This window comes from Dreissena polymorpha, chromosome 2, assembly GCF_020536995.1.
Source record: "Dreissena polymorpha isolate Duluth1 chromosome 2, UMN_Dpol_1.0, whole genome shotgun sequence".
Lineage (NCBI taxonomy): Eukaryota > Metazoa > Mollusca > Bivalvia > Myida > Dreissenidae > Dreissena > Dreissena polymorpha.
In genome coordinates, this window is record NC_068356.1 from 16,482,621 (window position 1) to 16,508,816 (window position 26,196).

The following is a 26,196-nucleotide window of genomic DNA, read 5'->3' on the forward strand; positions in this document are numbered from 1 at the left end:
CGCTTTTTCCGAAGGAAAAAAATGGTTATTAGATTGGCGAATGTCGGTGGGCTGGCGGAACAAGCTTGTCCAGGCAATAACCTTGTCGTTCATTGTGAGATTATAAAACCGTTTAGCTCAATTGTTCACCATCATAAGACCGTGTGTAGCGCGAAAGAATTACGTCGATATCTCCAAGGTCAAGGTCATACTTTGAGTTCAAAAGTAACAAGAAATATCTTTAAAAAAGATATACGGCGTTGATTGTGGTTGCAGTTAATGAAAGGTAAAGACTTCAATGAATGAGATCAAAGATAGAGAATGTTTTTTTTCTGTGCAGTTCTTAGCTGCAGCAAACGTAATACGGGATGATACGCGGAGTTTTATGCGGCTTATTTTACATTATTACATATTTCTGGTCATAAACGTATAGATACAAAACAGAAAACCAAAAGAAGAATGGAAGTGAAATTAAAACATGAGTCAACCGGCCACACGCAAAGTATCTGTATATATTTTAAATATTTATACGTGCGTTCTTCGAACAAACCTGTTTTAGTGGTTTGTCTGGCGTTGCTATTTGATTCGATTATTAACAGTATCGAGAATCATTGCGCTCATGCTTAATTCATTAGTCAATATGATGGCATAATTCTTGTTAAATTAATTAAAAATAATATTTATCATGTTATTGCTGTAAAACACATTAAGAATCTATTATTGACATACCATATGATATCGCTGGATATCTTCATTTAACATCTGTCTGGTCTAAAGAAAATTCCAGTTCACCTAGTTCACGCTATAGCGTCTTTATTATGTAACGATTATTTTCCTGGGCGCGAACTCCGATCAGCACATAGGGTAGAGACGCAGCGATGACCTGAATGTAAACTCTGACATTCACACACAGTGGCCGCAAATTGACCCGATATACCTCGCGAGTTGAAATGCAATGCATTAAAGTAAGTCTTCGCTTCCACTGCTCTCTATACTTTCAGGAATATGGAAGTTAGTACTAAATATGAGAAAATAGCCTTTAAGTGCAAACGTTCTCACGCTGAAAATCTTCTGAAAATAAAAGGTGGACGCACAAACTGTATTGATGTCGAGATTGAGTGTAAATCTGTTCTATCTATTAAAGGGGCCTTTTCACAGATTTTGGCATTTTTTAACTTATTCATTAAATGCTTTATATCGATAAATGTAAACATTGGATCGTAAAAGCTCCAGTAAAAAATCAAGAATAAAATTAAACAAAGGAAAAGAACATTGCCCGGAACAGGTTTCGAACCAGTGACCCCTGGAGTCCTGCCAGAGTCCTGAAGTAAAAACGCTCTAGCCTACTGAGCTATTCCGCCGAGTACACGTACTTGACGTATTTTATACCTTATATAAGCAATCTTCGTAGTTTCACAAAATTTAACGACAAAAACAGAACTCTCCAAATTATTCAATCGTTTCGCGTTGCAACGCTTTATAATTTTTAGGTTTTAAAATCGTCAAAAGATGCATATAATGGCTATATTAGACCATGGTAAATGTTCAGTATTACTGTTTCCTCACAATTATCATAACTAAAACGAAAATTTGCGAATCTGAAACAACTTTTTTCAATTTTGTCAATTTACCAAAGCGTGAAAAGATCCCTTTAAGCCTTTTCATTAGATATAACATTGTTTCATGCTGAACACGCAGTTAAACAGTGTTACAAAGACGCGGGCATGTTTCCAATGTTCTGGTCGTATTCTCAAATCAGCCAAAGCAGTCAATGAAGTGTATTCATCTGTACTTGGCCGCGGGAAGTTTTATTTGAATTCTATTGAACGCTAACAAAGGTCAGGCTAAGGTGAAAAGCTGGCGTATACAGCTAACGCCGAAAAACTGGCCATAAATGAGCTTGTCCGGGCCATAAATATGTCATTCATTGTGAGATTTTAAAAAAGTAGCGGATCCGTGGTCTAGTGGTAACACACTGGCTTCACAATCCAGAGATCGCTGGTTCGATCCCCCGCTGCACCTAACCTACTAACTCGTCTTTCGCATGAGACGTTAAACCGAGGTGCAGTGTACTAGGTGCTATACACCGGGCACTTAAAGACCCAGGGTCACCTCTGGAACGGGGTGTCTCCTGTATCTTGCACTATCCCCCGTAACCAACTAACACGTCTCTCTGGGGGCGATGGCCATATGGGAGACAATCCCGGTGCACTCGATAAAAATAATGAAGACGAAGAAGATTTTAAAATCATTTGTTCACCATCATGGACAGTGTGTCGCACGAAAGAATTACGTCAATATCTCCACGGTCGCCACGACCGAAAATAGATTTGTTTTGAAACAAAAGGGGTTAATTATAAACAATCAGTTCAGTTTGAGTTGTCTCTCTTTATTAGACTTTTTTTTACAAGAAGTTAAGATTCAGCCACTATCATGGCATTACAATATTTCTGTATCGTAGTGTATAGACCAGTTGAATGTTATTGTTTACATTCGGGATTTTCCGCGCATGCGCACTGACTGGTTGGCAAAAAACACTGGTTACAGTAACGTAAAACATGGTATAACTCGAATGCCCTTAACCTGTAGGTGATCGAATAGAAAGGAATTTAAGCTGTGAGAATTATGGCCGTTCGTTTTCCCACGATCTAAAATGAAGTCGCACAATTTAATTTGTTTTGTTTTTTCATTTTATTTTAATAAAACTACTAGAATGATCTTGCTGAAAAGTTAACAGGTGAATGACCTACATGTGTACACGACCTTCATTATAAAATAAACGCTTCACTTGCATGTTTATTCATTTTTTATTTGAAATGAAACTTAAAGCAAATGACGAGGCATCAATACAGGGACCACATCGACAGCAGTCTTGGCCAGACAAGTAAAAGTTTTATACACGCGGTTTTATTTGCTTTTCTGCATAGAATAGAGCTCCAGAAAGATAAACGCTTGCGACGGTCACATGATCTACTTTCGTAACATCGAATAACTTATCAAAACATTTCAATGTTCTTTGGCAAAATGGTTTCATGACTTGGTAAAAATCAATTAAGTATAAAAGAGCGAGTTGCAATCATAAATACAAGGTACCAAGTCAAAATTGTTATTGAAAAAAGAAAACCGGTAAGTCAAGAGCGCCCCCCAGGGCTTCAATAGGCCGTATAACGCTCCATTACCGGTAATCTACCGAGCTGTAAATATAGTTGGCATGATGGTATTTCTTACATGGTGGCACGGCTAATGTACAATTGAATAAAATATCGAGCGGACACAACAATTGCCCAGGGGAATCAACGACCGTTTAGTCCTTACGATTTATTACGTGTTTACACCTGTGTCAACAAGAACGAAACAGATATAAACGCAATCAATATGCATCGTTATGTACCCGTTAAAAATTCCTTTGTCTCGATCTTAAATGCACGTATTTCTTTTAAGTCTTTCATTTTTATAATTTGACAAACACGTGCTTATTAAAGCTTTACAGACCCGCGTGGTTTATTAACATACTTGGTTAGGAAAAACAACAGTGTCTTTTAATAAGTTTATGGCATGAAACATTTTAACTAAAATGTCTTTATTTTTGTAACCACTCCCTTGCACCTGTTTATTTTATAAACATTATATATGTTATGTATATGTACATTGTGAACATATGCATGTGTATATGTGTGTATATGTATATATGTGTGTATATATGTGTGTGTGTATGTGTATATATATATATATATATGTATATATATCTATGTATGTGTGTATGCATGTATATGTATGTGTATATATATGTATATACATGTGTATATGCGTATATGTGGGTATATGTGTATAATATCTATATAATAATATAGACACAGCGTATAATTCATAATATGTAGCGACTTCCGAGTATTGGCGCGTAACGTCACGTTCACGTCGGGTAACGTTACGTCATTTATTTATATTTTTAGCTCACCTGAGCGATAGCTCGAGGTGAGCTATTGTGATCACTCAGCGTCCGGCGTCCGTCCGTCCGTCCGTCTGTAAACAATTTGTAAACATCTTCTTCTACTAAACCATTGAGCCAATTTCAACTAAATTTCATGTGGAGCATCCCTAGGTCATAGGACAAAAGAATTGTTAAAAAAAATTTGATCACATAACCAAGATGGCCGCCATGACCATATATGGTAAAAACCTTAAAAAATCTTCTTGTCAGAAACCGCTCATCAGATTTTCAAAAAAATTCACAGGGATGACCTTTGAGGGCTCCCCTGAAAAAGTTGTTCAAAAAAATTTGATTCGTCAAAAAAAATGGCCGCAGGAGCTCGTTGAACTTTGCATGTTTATTCGTTTTTGCCTATTTGTGAAAACTTTCAAAAATCTTCCACATTTTTTGTCCGATCCTTTCCAAATTTGCACAGTGTCTTTATATCAATGAGGACACGAACCCTACAAAAAATGAGCATTATTGGTCCATGAAGTACAGAATTACCTCCCCTTGAATTGAGAAAATGGTGTTTATGCAATAAAGTCCAAATTTTTCATCCAATTCTTTCCAAACTTGTAAGGATTTAGCATGGTTCAAACAAGGGAAACAACTACGGTTTATGCATGTTCTTTTTATTACAGATTTGCCTCCCTTTAATTCATTCAAAATCTCATTTTACAGCAGAGATTCCAAATCTGACCTGTACATGAGCCCCATATTTACTGCTGGTGCTATGTTACCTTTTCCCATTTGATCATTCTTAAGTATTGGTCTTGTAATGCTGCTACTGCTACTGCTACTGCTACTGCTACTACTACTACTACTACTACTACTACTACTACTACTACTACTACTACTACTACTACTACTACTGCTACTACTACTTCTACTACTAATACTACTTCTACTACTACTACTTCTACTACTACTACCACTACTACTACTACTACTACTAGTACTACTACTACTAGGACTACTTCCACCACCACCACCACCACGTCTACTATTACTACTTCTACTACTACTGCCACTACTACTACTACTTTACCACTACTACTACTACTACTACTACTACTACTACTACTACTACTACTACACTACTACTACTACTACTTCTACTACTACTTCTACTACTACTACTACTACTACTTCTACTACTACTACTACTACTACTACTACTACTACTACTACTACTACTACTACTACTACTACAACTACTATTACTTCTACTACTACTACTACTACTACTACTACTACTACTGCTACTACTACTACTACTACTACTACTACACCACCACCACCACCATTCACAGTGACAAAAAACGTATTCACACAATGGCTGCTACTACAACTTATAGCCCATATAGGGGGGCATGCATGTTTTACAAACAGCCCTTGTTTCTATGGGATTTTAACCACAACTGTTCATGTTTATCTCCGACACATATTTTTAGGTCACCTGTCATGAAGTGACACGGTGAGCTTATGTGATCGTGTGATGTCCGGCGTCCGTTGTGCGTGTGTCCGTGCGTCCGTCCGTCAACAATTTGTTTGTGTAGACAGTAGAGGTCACAGTTTGCATCCAATCTTGATGAAATTTGGTCAAAATGTTTATCTTGATGAAATCCGGTTTGGGATTGTATTTGGGTCATCTGGGGTCAGAAACAAGGTCACTAGGTCAAATAATAGAACAACCTTCTGTAGACAATAGAGGTCACAGTTTTCATTCAATCTTTATGAAATTTGGTCAGAATGTTTATCTTGATGAAATCGGGGTTGGGATTTTTTTGGGTCATCTGGGGTCAAAAACTAGGTCACTAGGTCAAATAATAGAAAAACCTTGTGTAGACATTAGAGATCACAGTTTTCATCCAACCTTTATGAAATTTGGTCAGAATTCTTGATGAAATCTGGGTGGGATTGTATTTGGGTCATCTGGGGTAAAAATCTAGGTCAAATAAATAGAAAAACCTTGTGTTGACAATAGAGGTCACAGTTTTCATCCAATATTTATGAACTGTGGTCAGAATGTTTATCTTGATGAAATCTGGATTGGGATTGTATTTGGGTCATCTAGAGTCAGGAACTAGGTCACTAGGTCAAATCATAGAAAAACGTTGTGTAGACAATAGAGGTCATAGTTTTCATCTGATCTTAATGAGTCAGGTGAGCGATTCAGGGCCATCATGGCCCTCTTGTTGTATTTACTTCCGTTATGATCAACAGAAGAAAACGCTATGTAAAATTGTCTTAATAATCGTTTACTGAAGAAGGCCTTTGGCCGAAATATTTAATAAAAGAGTAAATGTATGAAGTTTTAATAATTTCCTCCCTCTGAAGATCCAATATATAGAATAAATATTAGAATGTCTTTCGTGTGGCAGAATCATGACTATTTCTTTTATAATACCGGGAATTTCATTGACGTCGTCAGTGTTAATTTTTCAAATAAGTATTGGAAAGCATTTTTTATATCATGGGTGTATTAACTGTCTGTCTTGCATAACTATAAGGACCACAAGAGACTTATCCACTTTTGGTTTCATCTTGGTAGAACATCGCGCCAAACAATCATGCCATTTCGAGATTGACGAATGAAAGCAACATCGTTTATGTTTGCGCAATGACGTCATTTAAAAATTGGAAAATATATGTTGTTGAAAAAAGTACGATCGTGAATATTTATGAGTTCATTCGCGAGTTCATCAGGGATTGATTAAATTTCACGTGAGCAGATTATCCAATTTGAATGTGTTTGTGAAATTGAAGATCGCGGTGGTGTAGTGGATGAGGTGTCCGCCTAGCGATCGGGAGTTCGTAGGTTCGCTCCCCACTCGGGGAGCGTTCTCATTAGCTCCTCCATAGACACCTAGTACTGGTTCTTCCCAGGAAACGGACTCAATAATGTCCCTCTGCCTATAATGCTCTAAAGGGCGTTTGGCAGTATATGTAGATAGATAGAATTGCAAAATGTTGTTAATGCAGGGCATTACGTTTCAACATAACCAACATAAATTTGTTGTTTACGCATGGAACGTTCTACGCACACTTCTCTTTGTGACTTAATGTTCAGTCATTCATGGCGGTATCTAGAATGCCCCATAAGCAGCTAAATTAACAAACAAGCCTTGCCAGGCCCTGGAAAAATGAAACTCTTCAACAAGAAAATGTCCAAAGTTTATAATCAAAATACATGTTTATGCAATAACGAAATGAAACTAATATCGTCGTCGGCATGTTAAAGATACGGGGATTCAATCATGACATGTAGCCAAATGTTAGCGTTTTTATTCCAGTTTGGAGTTGTTGAATTATCTCGCATTTAATCCAGTTAATTTTAATTCTTCTGAACCTGTTTATTATTTTTGCAAAAATATAAAGCATCAATAACCCTTTATATCATTAAAGGCACTGTGTCGCATTTTTTTCCATATGACTAACAGAAGCAGCCTCAAAACGCACTATTCGTTACCAACATTGCATATCTCACGACGCACTCTGCATGTTCCAATCGAATAATTTTACCAAGACCTATGTTATCAAACATTGCATATCTCACGAAAATAAAGACAGTTCATGTGTAGGTTGAGATCACATACAAGTATTTTGCTGTTTAAAGAAGGCATTAATCAAAATCCAAACTTCACGATTACTAGATGATATGTGGGTTTTCATTGAAGTTTACTCGAGCGGAAAATAAAAAAGATCGAATGGTGGACCACAATACGCTTTAATGTACAAATTGGATACCACTCATATTTAGATTATATGTAGATATCATTGATAAATAACACTAAAGTTTAATGTAAGCTTTAGGGTTTGAAAGTGTTTGACCTAATTCGGAATGCTATTCTTGAGTAATGTGGCTCATATCTACCAGTTTTGAAGGGCAATATACTAGTGTGAGTATCTATGTAGTAACTATGTAATGTTCATATATTTACCAAATAAAAATCTTGTAACATAGGACGAACACACGCGTAGACATGGAACACCACGATGCAGATTTATGAACGCGTGAATACACGTTAAGCGATTTACGGACTCGCCACTGCAAACCATAGAAGAACATAAATTGCCTTTCTTTATATTTAAGATATAGTAAACACCACTGAGGTCCCTATGGCATTATAGTGACCAGCCAGGCAGCCACAAACCGTATATGGACCGAAGCCGTAGGCAAACTTGATGAAGAAGTGGCCGTTTAAAGCGATGCACCCTGTTTTCGGTTGATTTCGAGTTGAATGCCTTGTTATATAAATATTTGATAGTGATTTTTTTCAGAAAAGTGGATTTTTCGTTATAATATGATTATTTATCATTCAAAATATTATTTTCACTAATTATTATCACAGCCACACGCTAACCACCTGTGGCGAAGTACTGATATACATTAAATATATTTTGTATATTTTATACCATAATTAAAGCGCTATTAACTATACATATCAAAACATGTGCAATATGTGTAACTATAATGTTAATATATATATATAAATACTGCTTATTTTCGAAGAGCTTTATTTACTTTAAATTAACACTTAAAACTAGTAAGACACACAGAAAAAGATGTATAGTTTGAAGAAAAACTCAAATATATATAAAAATGCCAAAATGACGTCATTTACAGAGTTGTGTATGTTTGCACAATATTTAATTTATATTTACAATACAAGCAACTCACATTACATTACAATTACATAAGACAAGCTTTTATTACCTTTTTTCTCAAGAACCATTAGTTTTAACTTATTTGATGTCTTTTATATTAATGAGAAACCAGAATTTCCATTATAACTTGGCTCATAATATGTACAATTATTTGATATTGAAATTAATTTCGATAATGTTCAACTATTTATTGAAAAACACACGAAGATGTATACACATCACTTGTTAAGTTAATTGATTTATTTAGAAGAATTGCTATTGCAGACATTTGACAACATCGTAGATATCAAAAAGAAAGTGAAAAATAAGTTCGAATACATTTTTTATCATTAAAGGCGGTCAGTCAAACTTTCATTTTTGAACCACATAACTTATAGAGTGTGACCAATATAAAAGCTATGATATGGACTTAATAGAGCTATTACATATCAACATTCAACTAATAGGTAAAATCGTACAACAACTAAAGGCATATGATGTCAGGAAAGATGGCCATGCGTGTATTTGATCAGGGTCGGATTACATGAAGTCATGCCATTTCTAGTCAGCCCAAAAGCTCAGATCCATTCCAGAGATGGTGGAGCAGTCAACCCTGAAAATGAGCGCATATGCCGATTAAACTCTCTTTAAAGGGAAATGACCGCAGAGTCTAGAAATGACAATTGCCTAGCCTTTTTTTACAGATTGCGAAACTAAAGGTATTCTTTACACGGGCAAGCGAAATAACCGTAATGACGTTAACTCACCCTAAAAATGTATATTTGTTTATGAGTAATATTCATTACAAACTGAGAATTAAAGTGTTATGAAGCGTCATACACGCAAATATTGAATAATTGGACTGTTGTTTCCGTTACAGTTTTTTTTTAAATACTATGATTGCATATATAAAATGCATGCTATAGTGTTCTAGCCCTGATGGAAGATTGGTTAAGGGAAACACTTTTTCATCCAACAGTCAGTGGTTCGAGCACAATATGTAAACCTTTTCCTTTTAAATTTCTATTTCTGTTCGATACTGGAGCTCGTTATTTCCTTTGTTTTAATTAATGAATTAAAGTGATATAATAACGAAGTTCACAAAAATGCCAAAAGATCAGTAAATATAATGTATGCGGACATGTATCTCTACAAGTTAAATATTGCCAATTCGATTTAACAGTTTAAATACTGCAACGCTGGCTCCCAAACACATAATGAGCGTTATTTAAGTGCAACAATTTGTTCAGGAGTAATTTGAATGAATAGCTTGATTGAAATAATAATTATTATTATGTGGGAATGAGTCCGAGATATAGCATACGTGTTTTGCTGGAAGTACAACAGTGCCTTTCTCAGACAGCTCAATGAATCTGGATTGGGACACATGCAAAATCCCGCTTCTGAACTTTTCATTCTTGCGTCGATTGTCAGGGAACATGGCATTAAATAAAATCACAGATTAGCGTGTGCAGTCCTCAAGGATATTCAGGGACGACACTTTCCGCGTTAATTGATTTTTTTGTTTAATTTTTCTCTTCAACACGGAAATACAGTCTAGGCAGAAAGTGTCGGTCCGGATTAGCATGTGCGGACTGCTTAGGCTTATCTGGGAAACCCTATTCGCACATTCATATAGTCCCTGATTCCCAGAGCGCAGCTCATATGCATTTAAACACGAGACTTATACGAAGCCTCTGTATACTGACCACGAGCCGGAGGTGGAGAACACATCCTTTGGCATGGTGGCCACGTCCAGGTTGTCACACAGGACTCGAGCCAGGGTGACCTTCTTCAGCTCGCTCAGCTGACCTGCAACATGGGACACAGCCGACATCAGAGATGGTGACGTTTTGTGGTGAATGCATCGAGATTCAAAGGTAAGTCACAAACATTATAAGATATTGTGTATTCTTAAAAATGCGTATTTGTGTCAATAATGTAGACATTAATATTTACTTATTCCAATACAAAGCCTTCACCCATATCAGACCCAAGCGAATTGTCTTACATACTGCCATTTTTTATTAATACATGTTTACTCTTATTTCAAGCAATAATTTTAAGGTCTATTAAAAAAAATTGACTGCTGCTGACAATCTATCGAAACTACGCCACAGTTCGAAGACGGGCGTACAAATGAAAAATGAGAATATACAAAAGGACGTTATACCAGGGTTTTCAAAGAAATAGTTTATAATAACCCTTATGAAGAGCACATACATTCAGTTTTAACGCTGTTTGTATGATAATGAAGGACAAAATAACAGTTAATATGACCGCAATGGTTAGGAAAATACATAGATTATCTGATACAAGACATGGTCATATGCTACCAATTGCCTTACCGGTTGTGAATTTCAGATCGGCGTCGCTCGTTTCGTACCAAAACCGGTCCCCGTTGCGCAGGTTGGCGAACTGCATACCGATGAGACAGGACATCGTGGGGCCGGCAATGGAGGTGCCTACCGCAGTCTCGGTCACGAGGCCCGTCCATAGATCAACATCCTTAGGGGAACTTTAAGGACATAAAGTTTGATAAATATTTAATGTGTATTATTAAGCAGGTACACATTTTAGGTTAATGGCGAAACAAAAAAAAATAAGGAAATTAACTTAGGAATTTTGTTAAGGAAAATACCAGTTTAACAAAACTTACGCATAGACGCTCTGTAAGTCGGCGATTACGTCAGCGGAGTGCGTGCTCGCCAGGTCCGTCCATGCAGAGATTGTGACCCCTCCGCACATCTGACGGTAGAGGTAGTACGCAGGCGTTCCCCACTCGCGGCCGCGCTCGATGTTAATTGATGCGAGGTCAAAGCTGTCGCCGTTCTCGTCAACAAACAGGAAGTTCCGGCTGGCATCATTCATCAGTCTGAAACATTTATATTAGCAGCTGTCTTGTCAAAATCATACACAAAACCATAACATCATGATCAAATAACATTTTATCGTTTATCATTTGCAAAATCAATTAACAAAAACATCGCATACAGTGAAGTTTTAAATTATTGCTATTTTAGCTTACATTTATACAACCACTATTTAAGAATACTGTGCAAATAAATTAAAAAATGACTTGAAACAAAATACAATGCAAAGCACCCTCTGCTGCACTGGGAAACTTTGTTTTAAAGTTTACATTATTTTTAGCGATATAATGATTTAATCAATAGATCATTAGCTTATATTGAATAAAGATAACGTTTATCACGAAGACGCTTTAAAGTAAAACATGAGTTCGAGGCTGATCCACGTAGTGGCGTTACCCATTTATAAAGGGACACCCGTTGGCGACAAGTCCAAGTAAGACATGATCTACGCCGCGGTAGTTGTCCGTGAGGAGGAAGCCAGGGCTCTGCCACACATCTTCCTGCTCGTGCGAGGCCGTGTTCCCAACACTCGAGCCAACCAACTCGGCCATGTGGAACACCGCGGGCATCAGGTTGTGAAACCTGAAAGTATAACCCGTGTTATTTGTAAAAGCAAAAAAAAAACACACACACTAAACTTTTTTTTTTTGGGGGGGGGGGAATTGAACAACCTATTTAATAAAGGTCACGCCGCTGTTTTGACATATCTATATCAATAGAACAGTGAGTATAAATCATAAATACATTATGTTGCAATATGACATTAAATCTTGCTGTATCATTTCACACAGTAAATAAAACAATAGAAAACTGAAATAAAATTATGGTAATGCATCAATTGCGTCAACTAAGTCGTTTGCAATATTGTGTGCATACCTGTAACCGAAGGTGAATTCCTGGATGACGCTGGCGTCCACTGATTTGTTGTAACTATAGGAACCAGACAGGCCGTACTTGGACACGTAGCTGCTGTCGAGGACCTTGGGCAGCATCTCACTGTAACAAGCAACACATGCAAGAAAACAATGCTTTACGAAACTTACTGAATGCATATTACAATTATGTAAACTGGAAAAGACGGTTGCAAACAAAGCTTTTGTAATTTATAAGAGAAATATTATTATTCCCACAAAACAATGATGCACTTGTGGCCAAACGCATATCAATTTATGAAACAGATAACAAAAACTCGAAGTTTCTTTGCGAGCTCTACCCAATCGAACCTCAATGCTATCGATTTCCGCCTACTCAAATGTCGCGTAGTGGATATTGTATCCACATAGAGATCGGGTGGTCACAGTTTCGATCTCTACTGTGGGAGGGTTCTTTAGAGACCAGGCAATATTGGTACCCAGGAAACGGACTCGAGAGCGTTTCTATAAGCCTTAGACGTTCGATGCTATCAAGCTAAAATAAATAGGTTAAACACTACTTGAATGTGATGCGCTGCAGCTCGGCCGCCACGATGCGTCTGGTCTCCTGGAAGATCTTCTCGTCGCTCCAGTCGGCGTTCAGCTCCCCCAGGTAGGCCGCCACGCGGTTATGTTCGCGCACGAACACGGTATGAAACGTGGTCAGTCCAGGGTGCACGTCCGCGCGTGTGTCACCTGAATAGAGCAAAAAGGCTTTGATTGCCTACGAAAAAGTTACGATATTTGTTATTAATGTATTTTCCACAAGACATTATCATTAAACTGAAGTTTAGGTAAGTTTGTACGTACCTGCGAGGAAGCAGAGGTCGGGGTCTTCGACGTTGTCACAGGCCAGATCTTCTGTATCCTCAGCTTCCGGCATGAAGTTGGCAGTGGACGTTTTAAGGTAACCTTGACAAAAAGCAATAAAATGTACCAATTTAGCGCTTATATATGAAAGTTTTAATGTTTGTGCTCGCATAGCGCAACTTTATTTTTTGTCTGAGTATCGAAGGAAGAAGCACTTTATAAAGCAAGTTTTGTTGATCCTCTTGAGAATAATAAATTGCCCTCTTTTGCAAAGTTTAAAATATACAATGAAATGTTCAAGCGCGAATCGCGGCTACTAACCGCCAATGAAGGAACGCAACTCTTTGAGTTCAGCATCGCTCGATCCATACACCATACTTCCATCTATATACGCCGTGATGTCGTTGATTTGGTTTTGGAAACCAGACGCTGTGATACATACATTGGTTATTATTTAGCATTATAACACATTTGTATTACAGTTAATCTATAGATAAATAATAAATCACAATGGCCAGTTTATAACGAAAAACTGTCTTTCATTACAAATTATCTGATTTTATTGAATTTCTATTAGAGCTTATTTGTCTAAGATTTTACAGTATTGTTAATCCGACAGCCATCTGTCGAGTACCAGACATACACTTTGTTATATTTAGCCATAAATCTATGTCGAGCTGTATACGAACATTCTCCATTTTCCTCTGATTTAAGACGGTCGTCAAAGGATTGTAAACATACGCGTAGTAGTTAACCTCTTAAATAAACTAAGCTTAAAAGTATACGAACATATTAATTGACTGCCATAAAAATAATAAAAATAATTATAAAAAACACAGCCAAACAGCATAAAACACTAGACAAATATTGACAACTCCAGGAACGTTTAAAATGTCATTTAAAGAAACCCATGAGAAAATACCTACTGTCATCACAGTCTAGCACCGTGAAAGATCTCTGGGCGTCATAGCAGTCTCCGGCGGAGAAAAAGTCGTCAGTCACTTCCACTCTGATTGGCAGGCAGAACGGACTGAAAGAGATACGGCTGTGTAGATTCTTGTGAACAAACGATTTTTCATCGAAAGTGACCTGCCACAAGACCTGATAAAGCTACACCTCATGCGTTGATCAAATGATCGGTCAAACGCCAAACCCCATGAAAGGTCCAGTGAGCGCATACAGGACCTGCCTATAACAAGACATAATGACACGCTTACTTGCATGAACTCGTGCACAGCTATGTGCTCAGGCCCCATAATCTGCCAAGTTACCGGACCTCATGACTAGTAAAAAGTTACCAGACCTCATGACTAGTAATTTGATCAGGCCTCATAACCCGCCAAGTTACCAGACCTCAGGCAAGTCCGGTGATCATACCTCGTGAACAGCCAAGTTACCAGACCTGACCTAGCCACATGACCAAACCTAGGGAGACTTGATCAGACCTTATGTACAACCACCTGACCAAGACCAGTAACAGCCAACTTATAATACATCATGCCTATTCAGGTTATCAGGTCTTCTAACCAGCCAGGAGACCAGATCTAAACCACGTAACCTTTACAAGCCGTTAGTCAACAACCAGCAACCGACAACAATTACAGCATCGTGACAAGAAATAATTAGACGCCATGTAACCAGGCCTTATGACCAGTAATGTGATCAACAACGAAAACAACGAAATCAGTGACTGTACAAATCCGCATGACCAGCCACGTGGCCGACTATGTGCATGTGTATCAATAGACATTACAGGGAGCGTTGTTGTTTACAAAATTGACGTTACTAAAATACCGACAAAATGGTTGTAGGTCATTATAGCCCCGTTTTAGCGTCTCAATACAGCAAACATACTCGTATTTTAATTTCAATGCCATACAAGTACAAGTAAGTTAATCTTTGGTTATGAGTCTTATAGTCATTAAAGAATGTAAGTTTAATTAAACAATTAAATTAATGCATAAAACACAACTTATCAATTTTATTGTGTTTTAACTGTTTTATATTACTTGTACTCACTTGGTGCTGTTGCAGCAGTCTGTATTCGTTGGAACATCCCCTGGAAATAAAAGTTTATGATGTCACTGTGCTTAACCTACTATATCTAATATGCTCATATCATTTTTCTATATAATGAAGTACTAACTTTAACATATCGATTGGATAACGCCATTTAAATGACCGTTGAGAGTAGGTTATGTTTTTTTTCGTAAGAAAAGCTATTCGATTTAAATGATGTGCGAACTTGATTGCATAAACTAGTGTTTTTCCTATTTATTTACCTCTATACACAATCAGAATGTGCTGAAATAGCGGAGAGAATTATGTTTTAACCGTTATGATATGAGTCACATTTCTCCAATATTGAACCGGTCACCATGGTTAGCAAAACGTAAACGTCAACCTTTTTATGTAAAAGTCTCAAGCCTGTAAAATCTTTTTTGTTAAGTACATCTATAGCAACCAAACGAATTCAATGATACACAATATGATATATAAACGACGTACCCTCCGGTGTTTTGGTGATGTCATGGCTGATGAACTGTAGGAAGTAGATGAACGCGCTGGATAGGGACGCTTTGTCGAGAGGCTTGTCTGAGTCGGTGGCGTGCACGGCGTTGCTGATTTTGCGGGCCCCCGGAAGTAGGACTATATTCCTATTTGTTCCGGTGACACTTTTTCTCCTAGCGCTCCATTTGCCTATAGGAATACACCAACGCGTAGATATAGAGACTTACAACTCGCGGAAGTATAGTGTATGTGAAACAAAATATTTGATAAATTTTCGTTTATAACATGAGCACATGTTTCAAGAAAAAAGCCGGCTTCTTTTTAAACACCTAATAATACATAGGCACTAAGAATCGGTAATGATATTTTAGAGAAACAAACAAAACAAATGTATCATAGGTAAACAATAATTATTGAATGTGCTTTTATTAATTTGTGTTATCCATATTACAACACATTATACTCTCTTCATTATGAAAACTAAAGAAAACCCAGCCCACTATGGTGTGATGTAAGAATTTGATTCAATAAATAGCAACTTGCTGAACAAAGCATTATTATTTAACTATTTCACAAGTGTAAATTCTCTTTTCATGTTCCTCTTGTCGTGCACTAGATTCACCATATAATTGCAAACATAATGTGTGTGCTAACTTGTGTTATACATATTCCTGTTTCGCTAGTGAAAATAGCTGCATTTAAAAACGGTATGTGATTTTCCAGTCATATTAAACCAGCGTTAAGCTAAAACATATGAAAAATGTACAATACAAAGCCAATTAAAGATTACTTTTTAAATACCTACCATTGTCGTATGCATTGGTTAACAGTCGTTTATGCTGAACTCCGGCTAAACCCCAGTCGTAGTTGTCCAAGTTATTGCACTGTCCACTCTGAGTCCGGTACTCTTGACCGTCCACGAAAGCTCTGTTTGAATCGACACTGCAGTCGACCTTGAGGTCGCAGAACGGATCTTCATCCGCCCTTGAGAACATCTGGAGTGCTTTCAAGTCACGAAGCACTTCAGCACTAAACCCTCTGAAACATTGGGGTAAGAGGAAACTGAATGGTCAATAAACTTACCGCTGCATATCACAGGTGGTTAGCGTGTGGCTATGATATTAATTAGTGCAAACATCATTTTGAATGATAAATAATCATACTATAACGAAAAATTAACTTTTCTGAAAAAAAAATAATTTCACTATCAAATATATATATAACAAGGTATGCAACTCAAAATCACCCCAAAATGGGGTGCATCGCTTTGAACAGACATATCTTCATCAATTGTGCAGCGATTTTCACGATCTCGGTCTTATTCAACGTAGAAATGAATTTCCTTTCTGGAAATGTATATGTCTTGCAATATCTTTACAAATGCTGAGTCAACTTTTAAGAAATAAAACGATGCACAACTCGCATGACCCAGTTGACAATGATCATGCAGTCTTTATGAATGAAATCTCCAGTTGTAAAGACACACCTCCGCATTGGACCAATGAAATCACTCGTGTGTTTAAAATGTCAGTTAGTTGAAATGCATGTAAACAAAGGTTTCAAACGGTGCTGGACAGTTAGTCTTGATGCATAATGTAACGACAAGAACGGTAATAATATTTTTTCATACGTTTTATTGAATTATGGTATCGAGGTACATGAACTTTGTAGGGAAGATACCCTTTACTCCGTGAAGATTTCAGTCTTAAAGACTGCATGATCATTGTCAACTGGGTCATGCGAGTTGTGTATCGTGTTATTTCTTAAAAGTTGACCCAGCATTTGTAAAAATATTGCAAGACATATACATTTCCAGAAAGGAAATTCATTTCTGCGTTGAATAAGACCGAGATCGTGAAAATCGCTACACAATTGATGAAGATATGGCTGTTCAAAGCGATGCACCCTGTTTTGGGGTGATTTTGAGTTGCATACCTTGTTATATATATATATATTTGATAGTGAAATTTTTTTTTCATAAAAGTTAATATTTCGTTATAATATGATTATTTATCATTCAAAATGATGTTTTCACTCATTAATATCATAGCCACACGCTAACCACCTGTGCTGCATATGAACATTATTGAAGCACTAGTGTTATAATGCAATTAAGAAAAAAGTATTTGGTTGATATTCTTCACTAAAGGGATATAGTGTACAAAGATGGGGACGTTGTATTACAGATCTTGCAATAGACATTATGGAAGAGATCTTTGACTATAGGACGAAATATTTAATACATACGGAATATAAGGCTAGTCCACTTATCGATAAAGCCTGCATATTATTATAATTTTGAACAAGTATATAATACATTTGATAACCATACCTATTCTATGCTCAAACGAAACCGGAACAGTGTTACTATAAACTGAAAGTCTTCTTTACACACCAAAACAAATACGTACGGTACAACTATCAAAGATATACAAACCCAGGGAGCAACTTATTGGAATGTGTAAATACAGCCTTACATTAAATTCTTTCTTGGAAAAGTGGGTGTGATGTATGTACGTAAAGTTTCGTCCCTGATTAGCCTATGCAATCCGCTCATACGTATTAGGGACGACACTTTCCGCTTTTATGGAGAATTTTTCGTTCAAAAGGAATTTTCTAAATGAAAACCCATTGTAGGCGGAGAGAGTTGACCCTGATAAGCCTGTGCGGACTGCACATGATAATTTGGTACAACATCAAACGCACATGCATTAAGGCCAATGTTCCCAGAACAATGCTCAATTTTGAACGTATTATTGCTACGTTTAGCGCACGTAAACGCTTGCTTACAGCTTCGAGAGCACATCCAGCCGGCGTGCGGTGCGTTCCTCGGGATCAGCCACCGCGCGGGAACGCAGTCCCGACATGAAGGCCCGCAACTTCTGACTGGCAGTCCGAATACCTTGAGTAGGGTAGAACATTTAAAAAAAGAATGTTCCATGACGAATTTTGTATCAGCCAATGAACGATTTTGAGTTTTTATACGTGGGCATTTAATCACGGACGTCTTAAAGCCACTGTACATGATTTGAACGTCAAACTTGAATTTTCTCAACCTTTAACTAATAAACCTATGTGAACATGGACGGGGGATATTAAATTTTATATTATATATTAAATAATACATGAATTGTAATAGAACCAAATTTGTTTTAGTTTACTTCAATGGAATGCATAACGACAAAGTTTAAGCCGATAACGAAAACTTTACTAATACTTCGCTGACAATAAACCCACTAGATATTTGTAATCGCCCGATTATTAAATGACGCTCTTTCGTTTATACAGCATGTGCATACATGTAACCATACACAGCCTGTATACGTGTAACTACAACACTAATTCAGTATCGAAGGAATGTATCGCTGATTATTGTATTTTATATAAGCCGGCTTATAAATGAATGGGATTTTTGATAATTGTAATTCCATTATTCAATATGTACATACATACATTGATTATGAACAAAGCGTATACATAATGTTGTGCGACTTTTCAAAAAAGATTACATGTTAATAAACAATTATCGTATTTTTTGGTCATTTTTGGCATAATTTACAAATATTTTAGGCATAACTGATATTTCACCACGGACTTATTAATCCCATAATTTTTAATATGAACCGATGTTTGATTAATTAATTCAATAATGACAGGGCAATCTCTAATCTTCACGGCGATGTATTTTTCATACTTTTAAATGGACTTGTTAACATATTTTCGTATAAAAAATATATGTACATATTTCTCTAACAAATTTGTATTGTTTAGAAAAGTCTTAATATGTATCAATAGCAAGAATTTAAAAAGTAGAATAACATTATTGACATAAAAAGTAGACTAAATTATTGACAGTTCCGTGATTAAAACTCGGGACCTCTAGAAGCAAAAGCTGGCGCCCTACTACTGCGCCACGCCTGCAGTATTTATTCCAGCACGTATATTTCTAAACTATCGCGGAAAGGCGTTACACACGTTTATTATTTTACCGATTTCGAGTAATTGTCCATGTATGAACCAATAATTTAATCATTTTCCTTAGTCAAGAAAGACGGTTATTTCGCTTGAAGAAAAAAGATATGTATTTTTTTTAATCACGAGGAAAGTTTTTTTTTAAATCATCAATTTCCCCAACCGTAAAAAAGTCCATTAAGTTATTACAATACCATTCAAATTCAAACTTCGCAAAAGTCGGTTAAGTCAAAATGTGTTATTTCGCCAGTTTATTTGGTGCTATAACTTCACAATGTAAACATTATAACACGGAGTTTACTAAAAATTGAATAGGCATGTAGAAAGAAATAATTAATTCAAACGGTCATTTATTTGAGCTTTTATCACATAATTATTATTTTGTTTGTCAACGTTCAACGTATCAGAACGATAACAATGCTATATATTTGACCAAAAAAAATTACATAAACGAAAATCATTTCGATTCTAACATAATTTGATAAAAAATGTATGCAATTAAAAATATAACTTTATTTCAAATGCAATTGACTCTAAGAAAATCAGCCCATGTCTTGTAAAATAACATTTTAATGCTATTTTCTGATAATTAATGTGTAAAATTAGCCTCCTAGTTATGATACAAAAATGGACGCTTACCACGCTTTGCTTCCTTTGGTTTGCATTCCACGAGAGCTGCAACCGCAAGGATTACCACAATAGCTAACGTACGTCGCATCTGAAAGAAAACACAAGGACGCACAGCTGTAATGGGATGTTAAATTTGTTCATCATCGCGATTAATTATAATTAATAACAATCTCCGTTTTACAAAATTGCGGTACATGTATTGCTTGCAAATAGTATTTACACTTAAAGAACTTGAACAAATCCATATAAGATATACTTTCGATGAAAAAAAAGAAACTAAGGCCACCGAAGAAAGCTATCCCCAACTTACTTCCACCACTTTTCAATCCCAAAGTATAAAATCGCGGTCACCCGTGTCTTATATAGTAACACAAACTCCGATCTCTTCGTACCGTGACATAGTCGCTCACGATTATTGGATACACATTAAACGTATAGCTCCAAAAATCGTGTATAAGTGTAGGTGGGTGGATTAACAGAATTTCGAAATATTAGACCAAATCAACTTTGAAAAACAAGTTTACAATCAAAGCACATCCGTCGAAAATATTGTCAACTAGCGATCGGTCAAGGAAAGTCAAGACGATAGAAATCAAGTTCATTTGGCAATGACAATTGAACAGTAAACTATGTGATTTATGAATAAATATGCAGTACAGACACTACATGTATTTATAAAAGCCAAACATCAGAATTAGTGAAAGCAATTATTATAGATTTATGTCTTTATGCCCGGTTTTACTGGTATCATTTTTCTGTATGATAAACTTTTGTGTTGTGTATCTCTATAATTATATACTCTTTCTATTTCCACCGTTTAGTGTCTTCAAACCTGCAAACCATAAGACAACAAGAGATCATAGAGAATAATGACATTCACTGTAGGTAAATAGGAACAATGTCACCATTCATATGGGTTTGAGTCAAGGAGAGCCCAACTATGCCATTCAAACAACTAACATCATTAAATACAAAATGATAAATTCCGTTTATTTTTGACACAATTCTATGGGAAAATGAAAACTGTCTCAATGATGGATGATCGTTTCAAGCATTTTTTTTCTTAACCCATTTATGCCTAGTGGACTCTCCCATCTTTCTAAATTGGATCAATTTAATTCCAAAATTAGGGATGTCTAGTATATTTATTTCTATGTTTAGAAAATGTATAGCAGAAATTCCTTTAAACAAACAGCGCAGACCCTGATGAGACGCCGCATCATGCGGCGTCTCATCTGGGTCTACGCTGTTTTCCAAGGCCTTTTTTCTACACGCTAGGCATAAAAGGGTTAAAATATCCAGAATATAATATTTTTGTAGGCTTATTCTTGCGTCTAAATGTGTCACAAATATTTAATAAACAACGGGGGTAACTTCGATATATATTTGTTCAATAACATATTTTTATACCCAACTTGCCCATGTATGAAACGGGGTGGTTTTGAGAGAGGTATGCCAAAACAAGTAGCTCATTTTATTACAATCAACACAACGAAAAAAGTAGATTTGCCAATAAATCATTTTGTTTTCACTTGCGAACAAATAATTGTTCGACTTTTTTTACATTTCGTGATCAAAAAAACTATTTATATCGGGGTGTAATTGAACATGCAAGTGCAATTATATACCTCCTTTCAAATATTCAATGACGTAAAAAGAAATATGAATAAACCTTTTATAAAGTATTTCTTAATACCCAAATCGTTTCACCCAGAATTGAACTGGAACAAAACATAAAAAAGCACGATCGGGTGACATCTAGCGAACTACATCACGTCGCAGTATAGAAATGGTAAGTTTTTCATTAAAAATTTTTGTTAGTGAGTGGGATAGTTTATGAAATGGTACACGACGAGAACGTGTCTCATGCGAGGTAGTTAGATTATAGATTGTGCATACATAAAACCTTTGGATACTCCAATAGGCCTAATTTAATGGACCGTGCAGTGCCTATTAGATCAACTAGCGTCTTGGTAAGAGCCCTATGAAAAACAACAGGTGATCACCTTTTGGGGTACTTTGTATTAATTGAGTCGTGCTCTGAGAAAATTGGGCTGAATGCATGTGCGTAAAGTGTCGTCCCAGATTAGCCTGTGCAGTCCGCACAGGCTAATCAGGGACGACACTTTCCGCCTAAACTTGATTTTCGGTAAGGAGGGACTTCCTTGAATCTAAAAATACCATAAAAGCGGAAAGTGTCGTCCCTGATTAGCCTGTGCGGACTGCACAGGCTAATCTGGGACGACACTTTACGCACATGCATTCAGCCCAGTTTTGTCAGAACAAGACACAATTATACTTAAGAAAACCCGGGTTACTTTTAAGTAGTTACTGAGCCGACTTTTACCAAAAGAGTATGCTTACACTTTTTTGAATACTCTGCAGTATCTGATTGCTTAAAAAAGTATGATGCGAGAACGCTAACCTATGAAATATCATGAATGTAAAGAAATTGCATGATTTGAATCTTTTCCTTAAGATACTTTGTTAATACGGGTCCAGGACGCCACAGACAAATGCACGATGTGTAAACAGGAACAGATTGGATCATTCAATAAATTCTAGGTAGGTGTAAACGGGCTTCAGCAGATATATGGAATGCTCCTAACCGTATCAAAACGCAGACACAAATGTGATGTTCACTTCGTAAGCCAACGTTGCGTAAACGTGCTTAAATACTGGACTTAATCCAGCGTATTATGAATAACACTATAACAAATAGATAGTGTTATTTTATGAGAACAAACATTATCGGCAATAAATTACACGCTTTGAGAATATAACATTTGTTTAACTAATTGTAACATGCAAATAGCAAGCTAAACGTAATCGTTTAATATAGCCTTAAGATTTTTTTGCGAGTTCAATGTCTTTTTATATATACGTTTCTTACACTTGCCTGACATAATCCGGCCTTAGCGCATAAAAGGCATCAAACTAATCACAATGGCATTCGAAATTGCTTCGTGTTGCAACAAAGGACGGATATTAATCGGCGAAACAAGTAAAAGACATTATCAAAATAGAACAGAAATAATATTTTCACTTCAACAATACATGTTTGTAGTGATACAATGGAGCGCAGCACTTTTCATAGTATACGTAACCAGGGCACTAATCCAATTGTAATGCCGGTGGCTAAAATCCATCACGTTTTATTACGCAGAATTAATTGCTACTAAAATTGGAGGTAGAATATAAAAGTAAATCATGTAGATATGTAGAAAAATTTGCATTTACCTAATGAAAAAGTATAAAAGTCAGTTATCATTACTAACACATCACACTATATGCAGAAATAGGTTGCAAAAAGTGTTTGCAAAAAATTGATTAGAATAGTCGCTGACCCAAAAAAATACCGATTATAAGATTGGTATGAAGCCGTTTCAAAGTTTTGTTACAAAATAAGCAATAACATTGTTTTACCAAAAATGTAATGTTCCCGCTTTAACATAAAACCTTAACTTTATCTCAATAAGGAAGATGCCCTACATGAAAGTTAAATGAATACTTTTAAGCGAACTATCAATTTGTGTAAGTTGTAAGGCAATATCTTTACCGTCCTGAGCTAATGGTGATATACAAATTTGAAAAAACAACAACAGGTGGATGGACATTGAAATCACACCATGCTTACAAATTTAACCCGACAAATTTACTAAGCGATATGTATTGCCTTACCCGGTCAATATCGTGTTACATACGTTCAAATTCACTTTCAATCTCTAGTGCTACTTTCTTTGTATTAACATTATTACTCATGTGGTACTTTGTACGTTTGCATGTTGCTTTTAATGGACAGGGCACTGCGTATTGTGGTGATACTTAAGCTAAATAATTGCCATATAAATGCGGCAAGTGTTATCGGTTTGACGATGATCTTTAACTGAAAATACACGCGCGTTCTTCACGTCGCAAGCTACTTTTAAAAAAAATGTTACAAAAATCATGTTTCGTGTATCTTAGTCGTATTGATGCGCTTGTACTGCTTTAATATGGGGTGAAATGATGCATCCTGAAAATCAACCTAGAGGCTATGCGCGGCATCACAAATGAGAGCGTCTGTTTTTGTATTTGCAAATTTCCGAATTTGAAATCATTTGGTACATCATATTCATTTAAATATGCTATTGTACTACAAATAAAATAGAATTGTGTCGTATATGGTTATTTTAAAGTATATTAATGTGTTTGAAATGTTTTATGCCCTTTATTTAATTACGTTACCTGTAACGAAATACTGGTTCGTGTTGCACGTTTGCAATCATTTGTATTAACTTAATTTGATGTTGTCAATTAAAGTCAGTAATTTAAGTACATAATACTATTAACAATTTAGATAAAAAATATGATATTACTGTGCGTGAATTTCTAATTATGGTTTACTTAAATAAATAAAAAAAAATGGTTAAACCTTTCAAAACATATTTCAATGTTCAATTTGAACTTAAGGAGTACTTAACATTCAGTAATATATAAATTGCTTAAAGAAACAATCGCCAAAATAAATCGTCATGTACCATATACATAAACAAAGCAATAAATTGTTAGAACATCTTTAAGGTTACATTACACTTAATCATTGTGTATCCCACCGTGGTCCTATTGCTAGAGTTCCTTTCCTCTTCTTAAATAAAAGCCATTTAACAATGTATTATGTATTCGTCTGGAGTACTGGTATGCCTTGAATTGGAAGCTTAATTGAAAGATGAAATTTGGGGGCGCGGTGGGGGTGTTTTCTATTTTATAGGGCTTTTGTCGAAATAAGGCCTCCGAAACACTGTTTTCTACGGTGGGTGCATTCGACAGCGATGTACTTTTTTAGAAGTTGCGAGACGGTGTGTTTTTGATTGCAATTATTGGAAGAGGACAGATCCATCTTTAAAATGAAACCACGTTCGGAAAAATTGATAAGTCGGAAAGGCAATACAATTGCTTTGAAAGATTTCGGTTTTATAATGTTACCCTATGGGCACCGGAATTAGTGTAATTTAACCTTAAATCAAGCAATTCTGACGTTATCGCATAAGGTTTACACCTTTAAGCACACATTTGCACTCGTTTTCGACCGTCTGTGAGATATACTGACGACACAGTATCGCTCCTACAGGCCCTTCGCTGTTCCCTGATGTCTAGTCTTCGTCCGTAACAGCAGTATCTTGGCCGAGAAAGTGGCCTGTGATGAACAAATACTGTTTTCATTTAATTTCACGATACCATATTGATCTTATTTCGACATCTGACGACCAAATATTAATGAATTCGTGTGTCGCTCTGTGAGTATGTGACGTCAATAGTTGATCTGCTTATCCAACATGGGCCGTTATTTCTTTCAAAAAGCTTGACCAGCTGGTGTAAAGTTTATTTCAAAGACCCGTTGATAAAGTGAGTCACGATCAATGAGGACTGTTCTGTTTGCTGAGGCACACTATGATGGTTCATCTGCGGTTAAAAGTGGCATATGAACATCAGCACGACAGTGTTGAAAAATCGTCATTTTATTGTCAGTTATACAAAGTGTCTGAAATAATGATGAGATTTAATCGTAAATCATTTCTGATATTCTTGGGCACAATGCATATTTTTTTGCAAGAAAGTATCTTTCGTTCACCTGTTTATGTACTTGCAGTCTGCTTATAGAAGTTTTTGTCAAAGCTATGTTTGGCTGTGAAATTATCTGCATGCAACTGCAAACCTAACGATTTTTTTCAAGCACCATAGGGTATAAAATTGCTACTTAATTTTTGCTCTGATATACATATGTTTTGATGTCATGTCTGAAGCATTCACGGTCTATTGAATGTTACTCACATTGAATTTCTGGATGACCTTGATGTGCGACATCTAAATTAAACAAACATTAAGAAATATAAATACTTACACAACAGAT

The 26,196-nt window shown here is 36.2% G+C and overlaps 1 protein-coding gene across 1 annotated transcript; it reads right to left on the minus strand.

Moving 5' to 3' along the window:
* Window positions 1–8,453: 8,453 nt before the first annotated feature.
* On the minus strand, window positions 8,454–20,759 carry LOC127866032 (peroxidasin homolog pxn-2-like). The gene is made up of 16 exons (XM_052406267.1): window positions 20,617–20,759; window positions 20,316–20,394; window positions 18,495–18,606; window positions 16,510–16,742; window positions 15,702–15,893; window positions 15,213–15,252; window positions 14,120–14,223; window positions 13,515–13,622; window positions 13,194–13,295; window positions 12,905–13,079; window positions 12,349–12,468; window positions 11,869–12,054; window positions 11,259–11,474; window positions 10,948–11,117; window positions 10,309–10,411; window positions 8,454–9,212 (listed from the first exon to the last, which is right to left on the minus strand). The coding sequence occupies exons 2-16, from the start codon at window positions 20,392–20,394 to the stop codon at window positions 9,161–9,163; spliced, it is 1,992 nt and encodes a 663-aa protein (XP_052262227.1). The 5' UTR covers window positions 20,617–20,759; the 3' UTR covers window positions 8,454–9,160.
* Window positions 20,760–26,196: the final 5,437 nt, after the last annotated feature.